Genomic DNA, 21535 nt, shown 5'->3' on the forward strand with positions numbered 1-21535 from the left:
AAGAAGCGGCGCAAACGCACCGCCGACAGCGCGCCACCGGCCGCGCGCGCGCCAAAATCGCCGCATCCGCCCGCCGCACACGCACACACGCGTCTCGCATGACGCGTCTCACAAGCAGCGCCAGGAAGAGTGAAGCCAATAAATGATTGTCTTGTTCAGATTGTTATCTTAATTAATATCTACCAAAACGCAGCAACACAGCGGTTAACTCGACTATAAGTGTAAACCAGCTATAGGTGGATATTGTTTGAAACAAGGGAAGCAGAAAGCTTAGAACCAGCATAAGCACCCGGGAAAAATGCACTGCGATTTTGGGTACAAACTGATCCGTAAGAATAAAGGGAGCAGCTATAAGACGGGCAACTTTACTGTCCAACAATGGAGGTTACGGTGAACAGACCAGATCCGCAAATATCAATAACCGGAAACGCGGAAACTTGGTCAGCATGCGCCGATATCTGATTTCAAACTTTGACCATCGACACGGTAGGACTTTCGTAACAGGGATCACGGTCCAACTTTGGCAGCATTGTTATCGAGCTCAACAACGTCGGCCGTCGTGATTTCGCGGAAATCTCTTGCTTATCAAGGACTGTACCCCGGAACCCTTGTTACAAATAGCGTCAATTTCACCAAAAACATGTAACGATAAAACCATTCGTCTTTCCTGGGCTTAGGTCCAGTGACATGTCACCATACCTATCTTAAGCCACTCTCATCCGTCATACAATTGATGCAACGGATGCATAAAAATAGCGAGAAGGGTAATTTTCCGATAAGTAGCAGCCATCAAGACAACCAATGATCTGAGAACGACGTGGAAAAGCGTATTGGAAATGATGTCGCATTTAGGATTGTCTAACCGTCTTTGACATTTTTGTTCGAATGGCAAATTATTTCCCACCAATTTCCGTCTCCGTCATGTCTCTAATCTCGTCTCCGTCTCGTCTCCATCTCGTGTGTTCGTCCCGTCTCCGTCTCCTCTCGTCTCCCTCCAGCCTGAAAAGGGACATCTCATTCTACGCAGACGAATGGCGCTGCTGCAAACTCAAACTCTTAAGCTGGCTTGCAAAGAATGATTATCTAGCTGTTGAACGTGCACGCCTTCCGTTCAATGGCAGCCAATACTGAATGGAGCACTTACAGCGTGCTTGTAGCGACGTCACTTCATTCTAGCCGCTGCACCTTCGCGAGAGGCGCCCCGGTAGCAACCGATGGTCGGCTGAAGGGTTTTCAGTTTCACACGGGGGGCATTGACGACAGGATCAACTGAGTGAGGTGTTGGAGAGGGGTTTCGCTGAGGTTGAGGTGCCCCGATGTATTTATAGTTCTGCTGGGGGGTTTTCTTGTCAGCCAACAGATTTCCCATGCTACAAGCCAATATTTCGCCCGAGAGCGATGGCCTATCAGATGAGTTGCTTGGTAAAATATATGAGCATTGAAACCAGAATATGAAACTGAAGAGACAGAAAAAGATTTATTGCTAGCCTAGTTGCTCCTGCGTGGTAAATTTCTTTGAAAGGGAGATGACAAAACTTAAAAAAGAATTGCATGAAACAGCCAATTATGCAATTCCTTTGGACAGCCAATTGCGTCCTTCATGGAAATATGTAGGAAAACAATCGTAAAGAATGTTCGATCAGTATCTCAACAAAAATAAACGACACTGATGCTGCACGATCAACTAATGTAACCACTCAACCCACAATGAGTGTCCTTGTCCAAAGTAAACCACCAATTAGGTACAGCGAACGGCGTCCCAGTCCTCTGACACCTGGACACGGTCCGACATGACTCCAGCACCTGTGCGATGACACGGCGTCAAGGCCGCCACCGTTCGCCAGTGGCACAGCACGGCACTCACGGAATAAAACGTCACCGCTAGGCGTCACGACTCACGAAACATCACGGGAAAACACGAAACATCACGGGGCGACAAGCATGCCACGGGACGTCACAGCACGTCATGAAACGTCACGATAATGTTGCATCATTCTCGATCAGTTTTATCCTATCTCCGTCTCGTGCCTGTCATGTAAACCTACGAGAGGATAACGCGACAACGTGCATGAACATAAAATTACACGGTATTTTTATTTGTCTAGCAGACTGAATCAATGCCGACGGCGGAGCATGCCAATCGGACAAGAGAGGCACCAAACTACGTCAGACTGCGCTAGGCTAGGACATATGTCCTTCGGCAGACTGCAAAGAGACAACGAACAGACTGAGCCAGGCTTCAGAAGACTACGACAGACCACAGGATCTACGCCCGACTACACTAGGCCACGGCAGACGGCAGGACGCCGGTCATGAGTCGATCGGTAACCGGAGCAACACGAACACAGGTGTCTAACTCTGGCCCGCCGCCAGCCCGCGGCCCGCAGACAATGCACGCCGGTCGTCTGCAGCGAACCGATCCGATCAGCACTTGAGCACCTGGGCACCTCCGGCTGCTGGCACCGGCACGACACGGCCCGGCTCGCGGGACTTTCAGATCGATCAACATGGGAAGGATTTGGCTTGTAGTGCAATGGAAAACGAAATTGGAGGCAAGATTGTCCAAGTATATCCCAGAATTTGAATGTTTAGTTGAAAAAATACACCCTTTGATTGAACAACGAACATGTCATCCGACAGGTATGGCTGTCCAATGTCCATGCTTGGTTGAAATAGTATGTAGAGCCACTGGATAGTAGTTTGTTAACAACCAATGGTTGGTGGAACGCCGCGGGCCCGCGGCCAAGCATGCTTGGTCGCGGCGCACCCAACCGTTTGCGCCTGCCGTATCCAGACGGTTATCCCTCCAGATAGCGCGGCTTACATTTGACTTCGGGAAGCGTCTGTTTCTAAAACTGGCATCACCAGTCTGATCACGAGCAGCCTCTCAGCTCTGTCACGGAACCGTCCAACCTGCCGTACAGACGCATGGGACTAGCTAAACGTGAGTCGTGAGTGTGACCGAGCCCACAAGCACAAGTTATTGTTGGTTCAAGAACAGGTGTATTGCCCTTCCGCCGTCGCGTCGGCTTTCGCTGAAATCGAGCATGCATCAAGAGGGCCGGGTTCGAACAAGGTCAGGAAGGTCCGGCTCCCGCGTTACGTCGAATCGAACAGCGGCGCCTTGCCACCGATAGCATCCCGAGAAGAAACAGCCACGAGGAACTATTGCGACAAGAGCACGTGGCGAAACTGCACCGTGACCAAACAAACACGGGTCAACACGGGTGCATTGGTAAACATGTCGTCACCTTAGCACCGTGCCGACACAGCCTGGAGATAAAACGGCGACGGAAATACCCGTCGAAATCGAAACGGCAGCACCACATCGAAACGGCAGCACAGGATGTGCGCTAGCGAACATCCAGATCCAGAGCGCTTGACTGAATCAAAAGTACACCCGTGTGTCGCGAGGATGCAAAGTTAAATACATAAGACCGAAAACCAAAGTCCCCTAAAAAAAAAGTCCAAGAGATATTCAACATTAACCGCAAGCCAGCCACGTGCTAGCCGTCGCTAACGTTACGAAACCACCGCAGAGAAATGTGTGCTAACGACGTCCGTGGGAATCGCAGTGGCGCGTAGGTGGAGTGCGTGAGAGTGCGTACGAGTTTGCCAGAGATGTTAAGTGTTTGTCCTGTGGGAGTCAGTGTGTTTACATTGGCCATTCATCGAGCAGCGCGACGGTGAAACTTCAGAGGCGGCCCGTTTCCGTGGGGATGAATGGAAAGAAACGTTTAGCGCTGGGGTTTATGCCCAATTCGGTACAAAGACATACAGAGGCTAAATGCTTATGTAATGGAACGTTTTCAATTCGAGTTCTTCAACACATCAGTCATGCTCGGTTTAATGTCACAAAGTACTATTTTCAGGTGTGATCGTAGAGAAATAAAACTGGACGGCTTGCAATTGTATGGGTTCAATTCACAACAGTCAGTAACAAGACATCAACATAAAATATGTTATGCATACCGAAAGTCAGCCCTAGCAGAAATTAAGTCAATCGCTTATTAGCGGTTGGAATTAACATTCAGTACATATAAAAATGGGAGTGTGTAGCAATTGTATTTCAGTTGAGACAAGTATAATAACACGGAACAAAAATGATAGACGTTAAGTAATGTTAGCAATGTTAATCAAGTGAAATGCTTAAACTGATAGTGGCAATGTTAGAAAGTGGAGGCAGCGTTTAACACTGAATTTCTACAGTATAGCTCCTAACCGACTTAAATTCTACAGATTATAGCGAGATAATGAAGTCGTTACCTGGGAAAATGCATTTTATTTCTCTCACATTCAAATATCCTCACATCGAAATGTGGCAGTAAATGAGCTAACACTACACATCTACCTCCGATAGTTACAGAAGCCGCCTTGGGATTACCGAAACCGAAGGCGATTTAGAGGACAGATTGATGACATAAAACTAATTGCAGAGCCCAAAGACCTCTACCGGACGATGGACGGGCCCGTTTGAGCCGCCCACACAGCCGTAACCGTCGAGATAAGGCTTCGCCTCGTGCGAGATATCGTACACGAGGTCTCCGCTCTGCAGAAGTGCAGAAGTTCTTGCGAGAAAGTTGGCAATGCATTTGTCTGGTTCGACGACGATTCCTGTGATTGGTGCGATACGGAAAGAGAGTGATCTTGAAAGATTTAACTATTTCCTGGACCTTTAAAACGGAATAGAAAGCACAGACGCTGGCGCCAATATTGCGCACTTCTTGTTTTAATGCTCCGAAAACAATGCATCGACGACAAAAGCTGAAACTGTCTTCGGACGCAATAAGCCATGCTTTTAAGACGGACCAGCCGTAACACAATTGGATTGAAAGACGCCTGCATGATCGCAAGATCGCACACTGCCGCAGAACACGATCAGAGATTAACAGTCAATTTGCAATCATGCATACGGACATTGGCAGCCAGTATCGCTCCTAATCTTGTAGGCGGTAGCGATTCTTGTGCAAATTGCGGAGAACTCGGCTCGAAGCCTATTAAAAGTTTCGACAGTTTCGACTTAATCCTCGTCCAATGGACGTATCAATGGAGGATGATTTGACATTTGACGTCTCCCAAGTGATTTGCGATCGCATAAATGCATTGGCATGCGTTACTCGTCGTCATGCAGCGCCAGCTTGAATGGAATGCTGCGCCCGTGGGTCACGTCATGGAGTCTCACTTCGAAGCTCTCTCTTATCTGTATATCGGTTTATATTGATGAGTTAGAGCGAGAATTGCTTTCAGGATTATTGGATTGCGAAAGTGAAACCTGCCAAAAAGTTAAAACTATGGTTGCCAGGCGGAGTCGATGCTGCAAAGGTCTTTCAGCGTAATCAATATTTAATATTCGCAAACGTGATTCATTCATCTATTTGGGAAACACCGAAACTAATTTACAGTTCACCTGAGCGTGAAATTAGCCAACAGGTCTCCGTTTGAATTCGGTCTTCCTGCGATATTCGAGACATTGTTGCACGTCAGCGCAACACGCAGTAGCGGTTTGTGGCGGCCTACTCAATGGCCGCACCCTGGTCTCACCCTGGTAGTAACTCCATTCGGAAGGCCCTCATTCATGGACGCTGACCGCCCCAGTCAGTGTTCATAGACGCTGAATGAAACGGCGCCATAAATTCCACGGGAAGGACACGACTGTCCCCGGCTGAAGTCACGTACTGAGATGATCCATGAGGTGCGGTCACTGGAAGACGGACTTTCGCCCAGACAGTGAGCCACACCGGGCAGCTTTCGGAAACCCCAACGTATTCCAAACTAGGAATTCCAAACTAGTAAAGAGCTTTAGACATTACTTCTTCAGAGGATAATCTACAAGATGATGTTCACGAATAAGAGGATAAACCACACGAATTATGTGTAAGTACTAGGGACCAATGCCAAAGTTAAACCGTAATACAATGGTTGAAAAAGCACCCTCTTCCTGCTAGCTTTGTCTACGGCAGTGCTGAAGGACGGTGAATAACGCTAGAAAGAGTACAAAATAATGTTGTGTCATTTCTTACATATGCGAGCGATTTGAACGTGTTAATATTCCAACGACTGACAAATCGGCTTTTATTTCTTATGCAAAAGAAAGTCGGCCGATATGATGGAAAACCATAAGCACTGAGCGCTATTCGAGAAACTGCTTCTGTTAGACATTTCCACTCCGGGGTTTTATGACCGCGAAACGACCCACTTGGTGCTCCTTTCGAAGCCTTAGGATGGTCGTCCAAATCGCGTTTCATCGACGTAAATGTGGACTATCCCGCTAACCGTGAAAATGACCAGGATCATCAGCGAAAAAAAAAAATCAGACTGGGCGGCTCATCAAATTTCCGCCGTGGTTGACAAGATTCTGTCCCTGTAGCGGGTATACACTCGCCGACATACCCCGGCCGGGTCGAGGTACTCACACTTTGTGCGTATTCCTGGGTATGTTGAACGGCACCCTCGTCAGTCCGCGATGCGAGCAGTCCACCACCGAGGCGCTGCACTCACAATCCTTGGGGCACGCTGCGGCTGGTGCCGACAGCACCATCACCATCACCAGGGCGGCCAGCACCAGCCGCCCCGTCACCATCGCTCGCGACACCACCCTGCCGGTCATGGCTCCGGGTCAGTCAGTGCACATCCCAGGCGCACCGACACACACCCCTCGCACCTCGGACCCTCCGCGGCCGGGTCCCGCGGCTCACTGGGACCGGAGTGGACGGTCACCGGCGCCGAGCGCAGGGAAGGCGATACTAGCGCCGGCGGGTCACTGCGGCCGACTGCGGAACTTTGGCTGGCTGACTGGCTAACCAGATGGCGTTATAAAATGCATTGGTTAGGCTGGCTATCGCTCCGTCAATTCTATCCTGAAAGGACAACAAAAAATTCTCCTTCACGCCTTAGAATCCCTTGCTCGGGCCGGACTGTCACATTTATGCTACGTGAGTAGTTCTTCAGGAGCAGGCTCACTTATGTACAGTGCAGCGGGGTGACCTTTTGTAGGGCTGGTTGGCCTGTCCACTGACGACTTGGACTCTCGGCCCCAACGACGCACCAGTGGTCTGCCCAGACTAATGTCTCTCCCAAATTTCTATCATCCTTCCGGCTCTCAAAGGGTCTTATCAGATCGAAAGGACCTATATCACAAACAAAACAAACAAGCAAACAGCCTCACGTGCAGCGGGGCGACCGTAGGCGGGGCTGCTTGGGCTGTCCATCGAGACAGTCTCGGCCCAGCGGCGCACCAGAGTGGCCGGCCAGACTAATGGCTGTCTCCCCCAATTCCCACTATCCTTCCTCCTCTGAGAAGGTCTTGTTGAACCCAAAGGCTTGTCCTACAAAACAAAAATATGTAGGTTGGGACATGCATTGTCCCATGGGACGGGCTCTTATCTTTGCGCCACTGCAGCCGACGCGGAGATGAAACCCTAATCGAATGAACTACCTCAGCCTAAGTGTGAAATCGTAAGAAAGGTTCGTGATTCGTTAGGTTTTGTTCTTTTCTACTTTGGTTTTTAGTCATAACCACAAGTAATTATCCTGAAGATGTAAAAAAAAAATCAATCCAGTGGTCATTACCGCGTCCCATTATCATCCCGTCCCACGGACCTGAAACAGTCTCATGCTCTGATTAGACCATTTCAAGTAGGCTTATTCTACCAAGTTCTTCGATCAGCTTTAAATTAACTTCTGGATTTATTATCGTAGGGTCACACCCATCCCTTATGTGGTATCGCCCTAGCACGTCCCCCACGTTGAACGATTGCTATCTGGCCTGGATGTAGGTTTCCATTTAACGGTACAGTTTCTTCAAAAGTTCATTGTCAATGCTCTAACAAGAACGAAAGGGCTAGCGAAAGCAGATGCAGCCCATCATATAACACAATCGTTTCATTCGTTGTTTTCGCCATTACACATGCACATTGTCTAGCAAATACGAAAGCAGTCTAGCAAATACGAAAGCAGACTAGCAAATACAATAGCCAACAGCAGCACCTGCGCGCATTGCACTGCACCTGATCACCATGCGTCACTAGCAGCTGAATAGCACCGCGTCAGCTAACCTGTGTTGCCTTCTTCACGTCACCATCTCGAGTCTCAGGGCCGACAACAGCCGCCGTGGCCGCCGCCACGGCAGCCTCCAGACCCGTCTCAGTCCTTTGCTGGTTATCGACACTGGGGTTATCCTCAGAGCTGCTAGAATCCCGCACCACTTCATGAGAGTTGGTAGAATCCCGTGCCGCTTCTGCACTTTCAGAGCTGGCGAAATCCGGCACGGATTCCTCGGACTCAGCAATACTTTGCTTAACTGCAGTTCCCTCTGAGGGTTTAGGGCTCGACATGGACAACATCGCCGCCTCCTGACGCTGAGTCTGGGCCAGCTCTGCCTTCTCTTGCTCTAGCTTCTTTTCTGCTTCTAGACGTTTCTTCTCTCGCTTTCTCTCCGCCCGAGCCTTGTTCCGTCTGTAACGGTAAATCACAACGTGTCAATATGAAAAATGAAATAAAACAGCTCAATAAAATGTTGGTTGATTCTACATTAACAATGGTGCTATAAAAAACAAGCGGAAACAAACAAAAAATGCAGGCCGATCCACTTTCGTCTATGCATTATATTCCTTGCCTTTCAGCTAGCTTTGGAGAACAAATACGATAGTCGCCACCCGATCCACGGATAGCCTAGAAGTCGTTTTTGTCTCATATTATAATGTCTCCTTGGATTAATGAACATCACCGTCGCCTACTCACAATTCCTGCTGGTGTTTCCAGAGGTACTGCTGGTAGCGCAGCTTCGGCAGCGTGGTGCCGGTGAGATAGCAGGTCAGCGAGAACACGCCACCGCCAATCAGGCCCAGAATGCCGCCTGAAACGGGACATAGAAATGCAGTTCATGGCGATAAATAGAAGATGAGAGAAGTGCAATATGACCCGATGGCGGTAATTTTCTATCACATTACATTTCAACGTGTCCTTCAGCAATGCAGTGCGCAGAACTTCAGGCAGACGAGCGTGATAAAAAGCAACTGATGTATCGATGACGAACTCGAATCAAGACGTTTGCTTTCATTTAGCGTCCCTGATTTCCTGATACGTGTCTATACGTTAACCTGTGACTGCGCGCGGTGCGAGCCTCACCTGCCACGGCGCCGGCCGTCATGCCCCGCAGCCCCATGCTGGCCTTGTAGAGCGCGCCGGCCACCACGCCACCGCAGCAGTAGTGCAGCGCCGATATCTGGTTCGTGTACACCATCAGCGTGGTGGAGACGAGCCTGCATCGGAGGTAAGGCGATGTTGTTCAATGGACGCTGCTTATAAAGTAAGAGTTGTGTCAAAATGAAAATTTTACTTTTCCTCAATGACGCGGTGTCTTCACATAGAAGGCAGTTAAAGACGGAGACAGGAAATGGCGTCGAAAGAATATTTAAACCATGTTTTTAGTACCTATCGTATCTAAATGTTCCACTTCTACACTTCCTGCATGACTGGAGACAGTACACTCGGGGGCAGATTGATGTTCTACAACTCTTTATCCACCGGGTTCCTATGGCTCAGCATTGGCAGCAGCCGCCTGGTACCGGTAGACTGTGCCGCTTCACTTGCTTGTCAAGCGGCACAGCCTACCCAACCGTATGACACCGGTCTGGGTCGGTGGCTGGAAGGTGATGTGGGCCGCCTGTGACGTCAGCGCAGCGGAAAGTGCCGAGCCCGGAGGCATGGCTCGGGTCGGCGCGGCGCGGCGGCTGGCGAGGGCTGGGGAGTGAGGTGGGGTGGGAGCACGGACATCGCGCGGGTGAGCGAGTGTAGTTAACTTTCGCGTCTCAAGGCGCCAATTATTCTACCTAACGATTGTGCTAAAGCAGTTGTTAAAATGTCCTATCCCCAAGACGCGCCTATCATCATACTTGCAATGCACATTACGACACACTTAACGTGGCAATGGGACAGCCGATAGAACTTATGTCACTCGTGCATCGAGGTGCGGAGCTATATTTTGTATAACATATTAGTATTAAGGCCTTGATTGAGCAGATTGGTGTCTATTGTTTCGCACGGCAATCGTCCAGACCAGAGACGTGGGAACTGGGGGTTATGAGTAGTGCCGCAGCCAACGCCCCAATTTAAAGCGATTATTACTGTTGCTCTAATATGTGGTCACAGCCCCCAATAGCAAACCGTTCCAACTAGGAGCCAAAAAGTCGGCCACTCAGGGGGGTTCGAACCGGGCTTCTCCCACCGGCCAATTCACGACACGAGCGTTCCTCCACTGAGCTACCGAGAATGGTCCTCGTCTGCACAAAACAAAATGACATTCACCCGCTGACCGCCAATGACAGTAGGTATTGTGACATTTGATCGAGTTTGACCGCGGCGGGTGGTCGCTGGTTTCGGCAGCTCAGTGGATACACGCTAGCGTCGTGGGGTGACCAGTTGGAGAAACCCGGTTCGAGCCGTTCCAGGTGCGCGACTTATTTGTTCCTAGATGGAACGGTTTGCTATTGGTGGCTGCGACCACACATTAGAGGAACAGTAGAGTTGCTTAAAGTTGGGACGCCGCGCTATCCAAAAATCCTAGTTCCCACGTCTCTGGAGGACGATTGCTGTGCGAAATAATAGACACCAATGAGCTCAATCAAGGCCTTACTACTTATCTGTTAAAAACAATGTAGCTCTGCAACTCGATGCACGTATGATATAAATTCTATCGGCTGTCCCAAGGCTGTCCCATTGCCACGCTTAAGTGTGTCGTAATGTGCATGGCAAGTATGATGATGGGCGCTGTCTTGGGGATAGGACATTTTAGCTACTGCTTTAGCACAATTGTTAGGTAGAATAATAGAGACGCGAAAGTTAACTACACTCGCTCAGCCGCGCGATGGTCCGTGCTCCCACCCCACCTCACTCCCCAGCCCTCGCCAGCCGCCGCGCCGCGCCGACCCGAGCCATGCCTCCGGGCTCGGCCCTCACCGCTGCGCTGACGTCACAGGCGGCCCACATCGCCTTCCAGCCACCGACCCAGACCGGTGGCATACGGTGTGGGTAGGCTGTGCCGCTTGACAAGTAAGTGAAGCGGCACAGTCTACCGGTACCAGGCGGCTGCTGCCAATGCTGAGCCATAGGAACCCGGTGGATAAAGAGTTGTAGAACATCAATCTGCCCCCGAGTGTACCACGTGCCCGAGCCTCACAAAGTGCAATGTCTGCTAGACGAAGTGTAGCGGTCGAAGCTGCATCTGTAGTCTGTTACTCACGTGAAGGCCGATGTGAACAGGGCCGTCCGCCATCCGAAAATGAAGAAGCCGCGAGCCATTCCCAGCGTCAGACGATCCTGCAGCGCTCTCTGTTGGGCAGAGGGATAGGTGAGATAGGAATAGTTACTAGTTAGAGTGATAGAGATGAGACTAGTTATAGTGGTAGAGATAAGGATACATTCATACTGTACAACGATCAGTTCGCATTCATATACGGTATACCACACATATTCCACGCATGATAAAATAAACCCAACTTTCACAAATGCGTCTGATCAACCCACGCTGGTCTTCGATATGATGCAGAAATATCTTTTTTCAATTCAACTGTGGAATCAAATTTTGATTTTTCAATGCACTTCGCCTTGCATGCTACTGAAAAATCGTGTTAACATTTCGATATCTAAACCATACAATCTGTTTTCCCAGCTGAATTTCAAGCTTCCGTGTCCATCACAGCACCCACCTTCGCAACAATCTGTGACTCGAACGGCGTGGCCTGGTTCCGCTCGACGAATTTGATGATGGCTAGCCTTCCGTTCAACATTGCTCCGAGCGAGCCGCCGATCAGGAGACCGGCGGTGGCTATGTTGGTCACCAGCTCCAGCTCGGGGGTCAGGCCGCCCATCTCACTGACGGGGACGGTGTACAGCGTGAGAGAAACATACACGGGGTGACTTGAGAGACGGAGAACTGAGGATGGAGTGAGTGGGCGGCACAGGTTTAATTGGCCGATATTCAATTTCAGTGACGGGAATGGAACACAGTCGATAAACTACGTGAAAATGTTGGTTTCCGAAGACGAATAAAATGAAGGACTGCAAATTCGAAAAAATCATCTGCTAGCAGATTCGTCCTGTGAACTGAAGAGTAGACTATTTGAGTAAAATCTGGTCAATCGGTAACAACGAAAATACTTTTAATGATGTTCCAGTAAAACTGTAACCAGGTGAAGAAGCCCCCAAGGGGCCAAGCAACTTTGTCCCCGACTTACTCGAGCGTGTACATCGCAGCCAGCCGATCCCACCCGGTCTGCTCTTCATCGGGATTGAGCAGCTTGTTCTTCACCAGCAGATCAAAGTCGACCTCATCACACTCCGACTGCACTGTGAGCATCGTGAACCAGGAGGCGGCCAGCGCGATCCCGCAGCGCTCCTTGGTGCGGTCAGAGAGGCGCGCCGGCCACCGCACTCCCCGCCGGCCGCCACCAGCCCTGACAGGTCGACACAACTGGCGCGCCCGGCAGGCAGCCGAGCTCAGACGACTGTGCAGCTGTCGCAGCTGCGTGGAGAAGGTGGAGCTCGGAGATGTGGCCAGACGGGAGCCAGTTGATGTCCATGCTGCACGCGTGAGGGTGGTGGCAGACATGCCTTGTGGTGCTGCGGCTAAAAGCTTTTCTCGGCTCAGGAGAGCCAGATGTTTTGTAATGCATCTGTTCATTTTGATGAATCTAGGATAACTTAACTGTATCCTTATTCCTTGGGCTTGGCTGCTCTTATGTTTTCATTGTGTGGCATGAGTCATCTGCAAAAAAAATTGGAGTGAGAAACATGCATACATTAAACTTCATTTCAAATATCAGTGTGGTTCCATTATAATTGTAACATGAAATGGGTACGGGATTATTCCACTTTTAAAACAAGCCAAATACTTCCACTTTCCAGGAGATAACAAAGGGACCTATTACAATTAGACAACAGATACCACCTAATTCATGTTTAAGTGTCTGCGCCCTGCGGCCACAAGGTCAGGTGAAAATAAGAAAACAGAATGTCACCCATGATTTTATCTTATTTGCGGTGGTGGGAATCACTAAAGATCTTCGGTAGAGCTCAATTTTTATGACATTTAGTGACATTTATCATTTTTGAGCGGGTAAGACCAAGTAATTCTTCAGAGTCTGTTTCAACAAGTTCATTGATTTTCTGTTGATTTATTGCTCACTAAATGGCTGCATTTGTATTTAAGTTTAAACCTGGTGTGCTAGAGGCGATCATAATTCACAACCAGAAATACCTACCCAAATATTTACAACACACAATACCAGTTGGGCAAACTAGGCGGCGGGAATCAAAATATGGAGGCATCAAAATATTGATTCTAGTGGGCGGAGCTTTGACCATATATGGGCATAGAATCAATATTTTGATTCAATTTGGGACATTCCCACCTTCAGACGACCCGTTACGGCGGAAATAACCCCCATGACGGCGAGATTTTTTGACAAGTCAAAACAAAAAACTTCCCCGCTTCAATTTTTCGCTGCATGGCTATCAGCCGTTTGTCGCGCGTACCTTTACGAATGGCATAAAGATTTCGCCGCCATAATTCAACAAAAACGTGCTGATAAAACTTGCTCTGTTTATCATTAACGACGAGCCTTTGTATTTTTTTCATAATTTTGTCTAAAAGAAAATAAAAAATGCGTTATTTAGTTGTATAATTCATTTATAAGAAATATTCTTTTTCTTTGTATCTAGCCACGATTTCCGGTTCCCGCCATTTCGCGCCGGCGTCGTGGGTGTGTGGATGCAACGTAGTGCTCCCGGTTTTATTTTGTCTAAGCGACCTTTTCTGACGTGTAAGTAACAATGGATCATATTTTAAGATACTTTGAAGTGTGTTTTTCAATTTCAGGCATGTGATCTTAACGTTTCTTACCGAAAACTCGTTTTAAGAGATGGTTTTAGGAACATGGCGCGGTAGCGACGTCAGCGGCGCGGGACGCCTTCTCACTCTTCTATTGTCTTTTTAAGCTATATTTTTTTGAAAATGATGTCTTAAGTGTAGTATTTCAGTGAAATATGATGTCCTTTAAAAGTTACGGTATAAATTAGGTACAAGAAGCCTAATGTTTTGTCTCACCTGATAGAATTGTTGGGTGGACTCATGAAATGGGGGCAGTGCATGTCCAGTATTTTACATAATTTGGATGTTTTAGCCTCTGCTTGTGTCTCACTCACCCAATTGTTGCTACAACTTTAATTTGTAGCATTTAAATTTTTAATGGCAACTAGGTTATTGACTTGTTCCGAGTCAAGATTGAAAGGTCGTAGTGCATGTTCGTGTTTGCCTTATCTAAATAGTAGGTATGTATGCTTGGCTTGTAATTGCTTCGCCGATTTTTGCTACATATTTAATGATGCTTACTTTAAGTGTAACAAAAGCAAGTTGCTGAATGGTGTAAGCCATATTTACATTATGCGTGATCTTCAAGAAAATTATGTGTCTAATGTACGGCAGTCCAGGGAATGCTGGATAGTTAATTTTCAGGATTGTCCATGCCAAAGTTAATTTTAGAGGCCAGTTTTATCAACACAAATAGCTGCCTGCTGAAATTTTTTGCCTTAAGACTGTTTCACATATGGAGCGTTAACATGATGGGCACGTAAAAGGATAGGGCTGTACCGTTCATGCTCTGTATGTGAAGTAACTTTTAAACAAAACAAAAAAATCCAGCAGTCACCTATTTTTCTGTTGGTACAACTGGCCTCAGATCTACTTTTTTGGCAGAATTTATATAATTGCATGAGATGACAGTTGTTGGCGCACCTGGTGGCGTTCAGTGGAAATTTAAGTGACATTAAGTATTTAATTTTTTATTAAATACATTCTAAAATTAATAGTTGCTGAACAAGGGGAATAATAACACATATAGTTTCCTAATTTATTGTCCACAAATGTCCTAATTATTGTGTTCTGTTGTTTGCTGCAGGTCAACCAAGGATCAAACACTGGTCGTTGCGGGGATCGGCTTCAGAGGGCCAAGGATGGCGTCTTGAATCGCTGTTTAGTCGACAGGCAACTGTATGACGCCATCCCTGTCAACCAGAGCGTCGACTGAAGTAGGGCGGCGTTGCGCGGACCTGGCCGCACCCGACCAACCGGCGGAGTACCTGACTCGGGCTGGGCGGAGACTACCTACATCACGACCTTTTGAACTTTGATCTCGTGGCGAGAAACAATATGACGTAAGGAAGTGTGTATGTGGCTGGCGGGGCCGAGGGTGAAATGCGCCACGTGTTTATCCTGCCGGATGACGACAGCGTCACCAACCTGTCAAAGAACGAGCTGGTGCAGCGCGTGATGACTGCTATCTCGTCCCTAGAACCGGAGTAGAAAAACGTGCGCATAGCCCAGATGAAGCGAACCAAAACACAGACAGGACTGATAGCTTTTCGGTCGAGAATGTTCTGAAGATGCTGATCAGTAGACCAATTGGTGACCGTTTTCGGTGGTAATATGGGATCTTGTGGTGTTCCAAAGCGACCTGCTTTGGGTGTGGACATAAGTGGCTCAACCTGACAGGATTGATGTTTTAGGTAGCCGTGCTAATCATAAACCCTATATTGAGTGTATCTGTACAAATTTTGTTTATATTTATTTCATGTATTTGATTCGAAACCGAAAATTGCTGTTTGTAATTAGGCAACATCGAGACGTTGAGGTCATTCTCCAGACGTTTATTTGTTTTTTTCTCACCTGTCCGCGGTATGTCTTATTGGTTAGGTCTCAGTTTCAAATATTATTAACTGCATGTTTTGCAAATACGTAGCCATATTGAATAAGAGACGTGTCCTAAAAGTGAGTATTGCTTTGCATGGGATGTGAGCATCAACGACAGGGCTTTGTGATGGCAAATATGTGGCAATTGCAGGGATCGTTGTGAAATGTGTTATGAATATCATCGTATTATTTGCGAATGCAAATACATCCGTGTATCATATTTTCATTCAAATTGTGCAATTTGTGCAACGGGCTTGAGTATATTGTTCGGCGAAATATCTCCTACTGTACTCCACAGAAATGGGACGGGATACAGATGCGTAGAAACACATTCATGAACACGTGAAAGACGATAAGTTAACTTTTTTTTACTCAAAATCAATGCTACAAAGCAGGGATGTGGAGCCGTGAAAATGTCAGACGGCTTCGGCTCCGGAGGAAAAAATCGGCTCCAGCTCCGGCTCCGGCTCCGAGTAAAATGGTCGGGCTTCGGTTCCGGCTCCGACTCAGTACAACCCCTATACAAAGGTCAGCACGGCTCCCTTCACGCATTCCCTCGAAGGCTTGCAGCTTTGAGCAGGGAGCCAGGGTGAGTGCTGAAAATCCCTGGTCTACCGTGGGAATAAGGTCTAGAAAAAAATTACACGATCCTGTGCTGATAATATCTTAATGAATTTATTGAATTTGCATTATTTGCACACAAGAAACATCCCATAAATCAATTTAAAGGGTGAAGTACGTCTGCAGAAAGTCAGTTCGCAGAATCAATATATTGATAAACCAGCTGATTTCAGAATCAAAATAATGATTAGCCAGCTGTTTGCAGAATCAAAATATTGATTCTCGCCGGGATTAGCCGCCGTGATGAATCAATATCTTGATTATTTTCAAGACACTTTCCAAAACTAACCAAAGAGGTTAGGGCTATTGTTTCGTGCCTGGTGGGCAGCTTCAACGTTGCTCTTCATTTTGTGAAGAAACTATCTTGAAATTGTAGCCGGTTGCTGAAGAATTGACGTTTCTGTGATGGTCTGCACGTATGCCCATATATGGTCAAAGCTCCGCCCACTAGAATCAATATTTTGATGCCTCCATATTTTGATTCCCGCCGCCTAGTTTGCCCAACTGATACCTTCCTGAAGCTTATTTCTTTGAATTTGAATTTGTATCTCTAATGTTAGGCAGGTAATCGTCAAAAGTGTCACGCTCTAAAACAAAATGACTTTGAAACAATTTTTTGACACTAATAGTTCAAAGTACCTCAAATAATTCCAATCGATCTCTAATATTAAATAAAAAACCGCTTAGACCATTGACCTCTAGAAGTCTAGACACACTTTTAGACTTTTCATAACGTGCCGCCCGGCAACGCTGTAAAACTCAAGGTCATTCTGACAGGGGGGCATTCGTCGGCCTGCGGCAAACGTTCACCGTTGTTTGTCGTATTCCCGTTGGTGAGCGGTCTTGCTAAAACTCGGAAATGACGAAAAGTTGTTCTGCGATCGGGTGCACGAAGAGGCAAGGAGGTCAACCCAGGCATGGCACCGTTTTGTCGTTCCACAAGTAAGTTTATGTGCCTGAATTAGCTTTTTAAGGATCTTCTTTTTAAAGATAGGTCTGCGCCGTTATTGTCGTCAGGCGTGCTGCGTTTCGGCATAAATTGAAACACATATTTCTAATTATTAATTCGGTTGAGTTGAGAAAGAGAATGATAGATTAAGATGCGTTAAGTATAATTTCATGTATTTCTGAACAATAATGCTATTTTTACCTTGTTGATTGCTGCCATCAGGAGGAATTTTCTACACTGGAAACAGTTTGAGATAACTAAATCCAATTAACCCAAATCACATAAAAACCTAACCTGAAAGACTCATAGCCATCAGTTGAGAATCCACATTATTTCAAAATTCAATATTGTGTTAGGAAAAGGCAAAAGCAGTGATGTGGTTAATGATAAGTGATACCTAACCAGCAAAGTAATACCACGTAAAAATCACAAGATCCTACAAGCACAGTGATCCGTCATCAGAAAGATTTAAGCTTTTTACAGGGAATTGAAATGTGTGTTTTGGTAAGAATAGTCATATGAAGTAAAAGCAAATCTAATTTTTTCTTATCATTCATGGAAATGTAACTACGCGTGCTTACTGCGTAGCCTCTCATAAAACCGTGGCCGTGGGCAGTGGGCTTGACGAGATAGTTATCTCTGGGCAGCCCAGATCCTGTCAAAAGGACAGTTTACCCTCAGTTATCTGTTAGCCTACCCAAAATTGTACCTTTGTCACCCGATCTATGTCACACTTGCCCTGCTTTCCATGTGTTCTGCCCTATCTCGAGTAGGTACTGGCCTGAAATCCCTGAATGATGCCATATTTTTTCAGAGCCGCCCCAGTTAGATCATGTCAAACCCTGCCATGTTTTTCAGACTGTTTTTTTAGCTTCTTGCTGTCCAAGAAGTGATATTTTGATGATTTATTATGGATAAAAATGTGAAAACTAAATTGATTACCTACTAACTTTTATTTGTTTGCATTATCTGCTTTGTCTATAAGGAGGCTGAAAAGGACTTATATTGAGGACATTACATCATAGATGGGCTAACATCATAGATGGGCTAAGCTCAACTGCTGTAGCCTGATCACGGAAATCAAAGCTTGGGCAGTGTCAGTATTACAACAGTAAACCCATCTGTCCTATCCTACAGCTGCCATCTGTTCTGGTTTCTTATTAAGCTTCTTAAGCTTGAATGGAATGATTGACTAAAAAGAGCAATTGTAATATAGCATATAAAGTATAACAAACAACATTACAATCTACCTACTCTGTATTGTTAACACAAACGTGTTTCGTATTAACATCACCAGTATATTAATCTGATACAGAGAGACAAATTATAGTATCAAGAGAATAAATAATATAAAAGAAAATACGTTCTAAGTATTGATTCTTGCTGTATGTCCTGGTGTCTATAATGTCCATTATATATTTTTACTGACATGTTGTCAGTTTTGTTTGATAGGTAATGTCTACAGACTTCAGATATCAGGCTTAAAACAGTTTTCTTTTCTTTCAGGTTTCCTCATGAAGATCCAAAGCTGCTAAGAAAGTGGATGGCTGCAGTGCGGCGACGAGGAGATCACGGAAGGCCATGGAAGCCATCACTGACTGCCATGCTCTGCAGTGATCACTTCTCTGAAGATGACTTTCGTCCCAGCCATAAGCGCAGAGTTCTTCGTGAGGGAACCATCCCATCTTGGTTTGTGTTCCCAGGGAAAAGCGGTCAAGCTGAACGCAGAAGTCCCCTGAAGCGAGCTGGTGCCAGCTTGTCTTCACCCAAGGCCAAGCGAGTGAGACGGGTACTGCTTAGGAATACAGATATGTCCGGCCTGTCCGGGCCATCAGAGTCGCAACAGCAGCAGGCTGCCTCAGAAGAGGTCCCAGAGGAGGTCCAGCTGCTCACAGTTTCAGAGGAGCCTGTGCAGTTCACTGTTGTGGAGGAGCTCCCGCAGCCCACTGTCTCGGAGGAGGTCGAACAGTCCACTGCCTCCAAAGAGCCTCAGCAGCCCACTGTACAAGAGCTCCAGCCGACTCTGCTGGACCACAGCTACTCCTCTAGTGCGGCAGAGCGCCACATCCACAGTCCAATGAAGAAGATGGTGGCCAAGGTTCGCCAGCTAAACTATGAGAAAAAGAAGCTGCGTCAAAAACTGAAGAGACGCGATAGGCGGCTGAAGTGCCTGAAAAGCACGTTGGATGCACTCAAGGAGAGCCAGGTGATGGATGCTAACCTGTTGGACAGCATCCGTGCGCGCTTTGAAAATCCAATTGTGTCAGAGCTATTTGCCAACGAAGTAGTGAACGGTGGTCGCAAAAAGCGTGGTGGGCGAAGATATTCCGAGGAGATAAAAAAGCTCTGCCTCACGCTACATTACTACTCTCCCAGAGCGTACAAGTTCCTCGCTAAGAACTTCTCCCTTCCTGGTGTAACCTCGCTGCAAGAGTGGACAAGGAGCGTCGGATGCGAAGTCGGTGTCCTCGACGAGGTCTTACAGACCCTGGCCTCTCAAGTAGCCTCGAAGAAAATCGACCCAAACTGCTGCCTCATGGTAGATGAGATGGCTATCCGAAAGGCAAAAGTGTACTCCCAGCCCAAGGACAAGTTTGTTGGCCATGTCGACCTGGGAGCAGGTGATGTGGAAGACTCTAGACTGGCCACAAATGCCATGGTGTTCATGGCCGTTGGGTTGAAGGGGGTGTGGCGCCACCCAGTCGCGTACTTTTTAACTGATCACCTGACGGGAGAGACGCAGGCTGAGCTGACCAAGACCGTCCTACGTGCCCTGAACTCAGCAGGTCTGAAGGCTAGGACGCTTGTGGCAGATGGTCTCCAGGCCAACATGACGATGTTCGCTCACCTGGGCGTTCAGAATATGCAGCCGGGACAACTCCAGCTTCCCATCAGGAACAACTTCTTCCTGCACCCTGCTACAGGAGAAAAGGTACACATACTCCTTGATGTCGTCCACATGTTGAAGTTGTTGCGGAACCTGTTCGGTGAACAGAAAATGCTGCTTCTGGATGGCGAAGAGATATCCTGGAAGTATGTACAGGTGAGCATTAACGCTAATCAGCGGACTTGCTGAAATGGGTTTATTTGATTTTAACCACTACCCAGCTTTTTTGTATACTGTGCATAATGTTGTAGTGAATATTTTTTTTTTGTATATTTTGTAGTTGTTGTACTTAAAACAATAATCAGCAATAACACAACCAGTAACCACCCATCAGGATGCTGTCAACAGTGTCATTTACATTTTTTTGCTTTTATTGTGCTTAAGCATTAACCAGCAATGACCAGACCTTTCACTCAGCTTTGCATTAATATAGCAGTAGGCAGTAGCATTGAAGTAATCTGACTGCCAGGCCGGCTGCCGACGTTCTTCATCAAAATAATTTTGGTTTGTTTTTTCACAGGCGCTGTACGCTCTTCAACAGAGGGAGGGCATCCGAGCTGCAAATAAGCTATCTCGCCTCCACATCGAGTACAAGAAAAACAAAATGAAGGTAAAACTCGCGGCTCAGCTGTTCAGCAGCTCGGTGGGCAATGCCCTGCTGTACATGGCAGAATCTGGCCATCACCAGTTCGTTGGAGCTGAAGCTACGGCCCGATTCATCCTGATGATCGACCAGGCGTTCGATTACCTGAACGGCAGTAGCATCTATGGCAAGGGCTTCAAGGCTCCTGTAACCGCCAATAACCTACCGTGAGTAGCGATGGATTCAAAGCGATGGATACATTTTTTTGTTGCTATCATTGTGCTTCAACATTAACCAGCAATAATCAGACCATTTGCATTGACTCATTTTTGCCTGAATATAGCTTTGAAGTAACCTGTTTGCCACGATGCCCTGAAATATTCATATCGTGCCAATTGCTTGTCTTGCTTATTTGTCAGTCTTTCACATTTGTTTTGCATCAAAGGTGTTCGAAATCAGCTGCTAGTACTTTAAATCAAGGCTGCGGCGTCGGGGTCGTGGTCGGTAGTTAATTTGTCCGGAGTCGGAATCGAAAAAATCACCGACTCTGACTCCTGCCTGGAATTAGAGTCGTTTAAACCAGCTCCCGTTTTTTTCGGGTTCCTGACTTATTCAACCCTTTTCAGGCTCCGGCGTCAGTTCCTGGCGGAGTTCAGCTCCACACTGTTCCGGCTGCAGACGGCATCCGGAGAGCCGGTGCTGAAGACGCGCCGCTCCACTCCTGTGTTGGGCCTCTGCCTCGCCGCGCAG

At 47.2% G+C, this 21535-nt stretch overlaps 1 protein-coding gene and 1 long non-coding RNA gene across 10 annotated transcripts in view; one reads left to right on the plus strand and one right to left on the minus strand.

The window, feature by feature from the left end:
* The window catches only part of LOC122366373 (complex I assembly factor TIMMDC1, mitochondrial-like), a 35395-nt gene that overhangs the window by 11906 nt on the left and 1954 nt on the right, over positions 1–21535 (minus strand). Inside the window, exons 1-9 of one of the 9 annotated variants that reach the window (XM_043338562.1) lie at positions 16878–16962; positions 13260–13283; positions 12234–12763; positions 11706–11871; positions 11240–11328; positions 9127–9260; positions 8740–8854; positions 8055–8454; positions 6414–6596 (exon numbers count right to left, since the gene is read on the minus strand). In XM_043338562.1, coding sequence (XP_043194497.1) covers positions 6495–6596; positions 8055–8454; positions 8740–8854; positions 9127–9260; positions 11240–11328; positions 11706–11871; positions 12234–12679 — 1452 coding nt within the window. In that variant the 5' untranslated portion in view covers positions 12680–12763; positions 13260–13283; positions 16878–16962 and the 3' untranslated portion in view covers positions 6414–6494. The other 8 variants (XM_043338565.1, XM_043338566.1, XM_043338564.1 and 5 more) reach the window with 8 other exon arrangements.
* Positions 13579–15965, plus strand: LOC122366375. The gene is made up of 2 exons (XR_006253878.1): positions 13579–13820; positions 14955–15965. It is a non-coding gene; the product is annotated as an uncharacterized LOC122366375 (long non-coding RNA).

The sequence above is a fragment of the Amphibalanus amphitrite genome, unplaced genomic scaffold (assembly GCF_019059575.1).
Source record: "Amphibalanus amphitrite isolate SeventyFive unplaced genomic scaffold, NRLGWU_Aamphi_draft 000801F_arrow, whole genome shotgun sequence".
NCBI classification, from domain to species: domain Eukaryota; kingdom Metazoa; phylum Arthropoda; class Thecostraca; order Balanomorpha; family Balanidae; genus Amphibalanus; species Amphibalanus amphitrite.